Consider the following 3,575-nt stretch of genomic DNA (forward strand, 5'->3'; position numbering starts at 1 on the left):
TTGTTTTTTTTTCAGTTTAGCTCTCCCTGTACCTGGTCCTGCCTTTATTTCCTAAGAGGCTCCTAGGAAACTCCACCTTCTTATAGTCTGGGGGAAAATACCATCACAGCCTTCCCTATGCTGATATATACCAATGGGATCCTTATAAATGTAGTAGGTCAAGTGCCACAATCTAGGTCTCCACCAAGAGTGTTCTTATTCAATCCTGATGTTTAGCTCTTCCATGTATATTTAAGAATCAGCTTGTCAAGTTTCATAAACTGTTGTTGTTTTAACTGAAATATCGATAGATTAATTTGGGGAGAAGTGGTATCTTTACAACCCCGGTGGCACAGTGGTTAAGAGTTCGGCTGCTAATCAAAAGGCCAGCAGTTCAAATCCACCAGGCGCGCCTTGGAAACCCCATAGGGCAGTTCTATTCTGTCCTATAGGGTCACTATGAGTCAGAATCAACTCGACAGCAGTGGGTTTGGTTTTGAGTTTTATCCATGAACACGGTATACTGCTCCAATTATTTAGTTCTTTAATGTCCAGTAAGTTTTTATAGTCTCCTTTATAAAGAGCTTGCACATGTTTTGTTTAAGTAATTCATATTTTTATTACTATAGTAAATATATCTTTCTTAAAATCATGTTTCCTAACTTTGTGGCGACCATATAAAAACACATTTGACTTCTGTATATTGATATATTTAACAGCTTTGCTAATCTTTCTTACTAATTCTAATAATTTATCAAAAATTCTTTGATTTTCTAGGTATACAATCCTATCATCTGTTAATGACATTGCTTCTTCTTTACTAATCCTTACTCTTTTTATTTTCTTATCTGACTACATCGGTATCACCCAGTACCTCCAAGTGCAGTGCTGAATAGGACTAGTGATACCAGGTATCTCCTGTCTTCCTCCTGATCCTAAAGGGATGGTTTTCAACACTGAGTCTGATACATGCTTTTTGAAGATACTCTTCGTCTGAGTTAACTAAATTCCCACGTTGCCATGACAAATAAATGGCAGGTGCAAGACTGTAAACATGGTGAGAAATGAGGTTCTGAAAGTCAGATGTGAGGGCAGTGCCTGAGAAGTCACCATTCTTACTGGTTTTCAAATATCTAATAATTAGCATCTTTTACAAACCACATGTGAAACTCTAAAGAGTATTTTTAAGTTCTGTTTAGTATGCAAAGTGTAAGGTTACACGGCAGCTTTTTCCCTAGTGAACGTTACCACCCGTGGAGCGAGGCAGACGCGATGGCACAGGACACAGGCAGGAGAGGGAATACCCCCAGTGAAAAACCAGAGGCCTGGATTCAAACACCAACTCTGCTCACTATCAAGCAAGGTTACCCGAGGAAACTCTGGACCGTGGTTTACTTTCGAAATAACTAAGAGCTTGGGAAAAAGAATCTCTAAGGTCTCTTCTAGTACTCTAGTACTATGATGTTAACTGTTTATGCCAAAGTCTTAGCTGAAAATGAGACAATCCAGCCGCATACTCACTTGGACACGTTGCCCACCACTATCGTTTTCTTCACGAAAAGTCGTGAAGTCTCATCCCCTGTAAAATCGGCATTCCGCTGGTCTGTTTTACGAGAGCCAGTGGTACTAGAAGTGTCCTGAAAGAAATCACGGTGAATTTTCGTTTTCAATTTAAATTGGACAATTTTCACAGGTCAGAAACCACAAAATCATAAAAGGTATGAATGGAATCATTCTGATTTTTTTTGTTTTTTGTGGCTTTCGTAATGACTCTAGAAGCATGAAAGAATAGTTAATTGTACTACAAATACTGTAGTAATTCATACAAGAAGTTTATACGCTGTAATTCCACGTGTGTGTTTTAGCAGTCACCTACATCTGCTTTGTATACCCAAATAGGATGTGGAAAGAGACACAAGAAAATATGAAAATGGTTACCTTCGGGGAATGGGAGTGGGAAAAGGCATCAACTGAATTTACTTTCTTTTCAACTTTCTGTACTATTAATTTTTTTTCTATGAGGAGTAATATAAAGCACAGTGGTTAAAAGTTTGACTCTGGAGACAGACTGCCTGGGTCAAATCCTGGGTTTTTCATCTACTAGAGGTTTAATTCTGGGCAATTATTTAACCTCTGTCTCAATTTCCTATCTATAAAATCAGGGTGATAACAGTACCTACCTCATACGATTAAAGTAGCTATTATTGTGCAGTGCTTAGAAAAGTGCCCGGCACACAGTAAGCACTAAATGTTTGTTACATAAACATTAGCATGTATGGCATAAAGATGTTAAATTTCTAAATCCCATGACCAGTATGACTTAAATTTTTTAAATTAAAAAAAACAAAACAAAACAAATATTTTCCCAGAAATCATACTGGAAAGATACAAGTAAATCCAAACACCAAGAGTTCTGATTTTTGAATAGTGGCATTATGACTGACTTTGCAATTTTTTTCTACTTTTCTGAACACATATAAACTTATAATTATAAAAACAAACAAAAAATTTAGAAGGGAAGAAAAGCATATCCTTGATGTGTGAGTGCTTGTAAAGCAACCCAGCAATTTTCTCTCTCTAAGGATACCTGGTTGGAAAAAACCATTGGTCTAATTAATGCAATAAGGACTCTACAGGGACGCCATAGCCCAATATTATACCAGGAAATTCAGAGCTGCTTGACATGGGAACTCAAACAACAAACTGCCAGGATCAAAAGCAACACATGGTTTTCAATTCTGTTTATCTGTCAGTTTTCCTCCGGCTACTAAGGTATCCTAGAATATAAAGTTTCACAGAGGACGAACATGCCTAGTGGAAGGGGCTTGGGTTCTCAGCAGGTCACAGCACTGCCACCTCCTCAAGGCTCCTTTCACATCTACACGGATGGCATCAAGAAGCTGTGCAGGGCACAGCAGCCCTGAGCTCTAAAATCATCAAAATGAAAGTTTAATTCTCAGTTTTGGTAACTTCTGGACACATGTAACTTTACCCTCACTGAGACTCAGTTTCCCCATGTCTAAAAGGGAAATAATTAACTTATTTACCAGGGTTCCTATTAAGGTGAAATGAGATAATAGGTGCATACTTGACAAATATGGGTTCCCTTCTCCTTTAGCTCCCTCCCAGCCATCCAACTATACCCTTCCAGTATTTCGGCTTTGTCTCTGCTCCATATTGTTTGATAATCTTTCCTCTATGTCCATATTGCTGTTGTTGTCTTTGTCAGATAAAAAGTCATTGTGTTGAGATAAAGAATCGCTCTCTGAATGATTGGCTGATGGTGTTTCTGATCTCTGATTGGCAGGAGATGATGATCTAGACGGTGATTCGAAAAATTTCTTGATAGCAGGATGATTAAAAACCATTGCATCACATGTCTTTGATCCCTGCAGAAATAAAAGCAAACAAAGTTTAAATTAAATCCATCAAAAGTAGGCAAATTCTCCATCTTTCCAAAACCCTCATTTATTTCACCATCACGCTTCAAGTCCTTCAAAATCTCCACACAGAATAAAAAGAAGTCCAAACTCCTTAACACGGTCTGACTTCACAAAACAAAAACCAGAGGGGGACAAATAATTACAGAAAGGTTC

At 38.0% G+C, this 3,575-nt stretch overlaps 1 protein-coding gene across 1 annotated transcript in view; it reads right to left on the bottom strand.

Moving 5' to 3' along the window:
• The window catches only part of YEATS2 (YEATS domain containing 2), a 79,125-nt gene that overhangs the window by 72,878 nt on the left and 2,672 nt on the right, over positions 1-3,575 (bottom strand). Inside the window, exons 4-5 of the mRNA XM_023736852.1 lie at positions 3,123-3,368; positions 1,501-1,616 (exon numbers count right to left, since the gene is read on the bottom strand). Of these exons, the coding sequence (XP_023592620.1) occupies positions 1,501-1,616; positions 3,123-3,368 (362 nt within the window). The remainder of the gene's footprint in view (positions 1-1,500; positions 1,617-3,122; positions 3,369-3,575) is intronic.

This window comes from Trichechus manatus, unplaced genomic scaffold, assembly GCF_000243295.1.
Source record: "Trichechus manatus latirostris isolate Lorelei unplaced genomic scaffold, TriManLat1.0 scaffold00092, whole genome shotgun sequence".
Taxonomy (NCBI): Eukaryota; Metazoa; Chordata; class Mammalia; order Sirenia; family Trichechidae; genus Trichechus; species Trichechus manatus.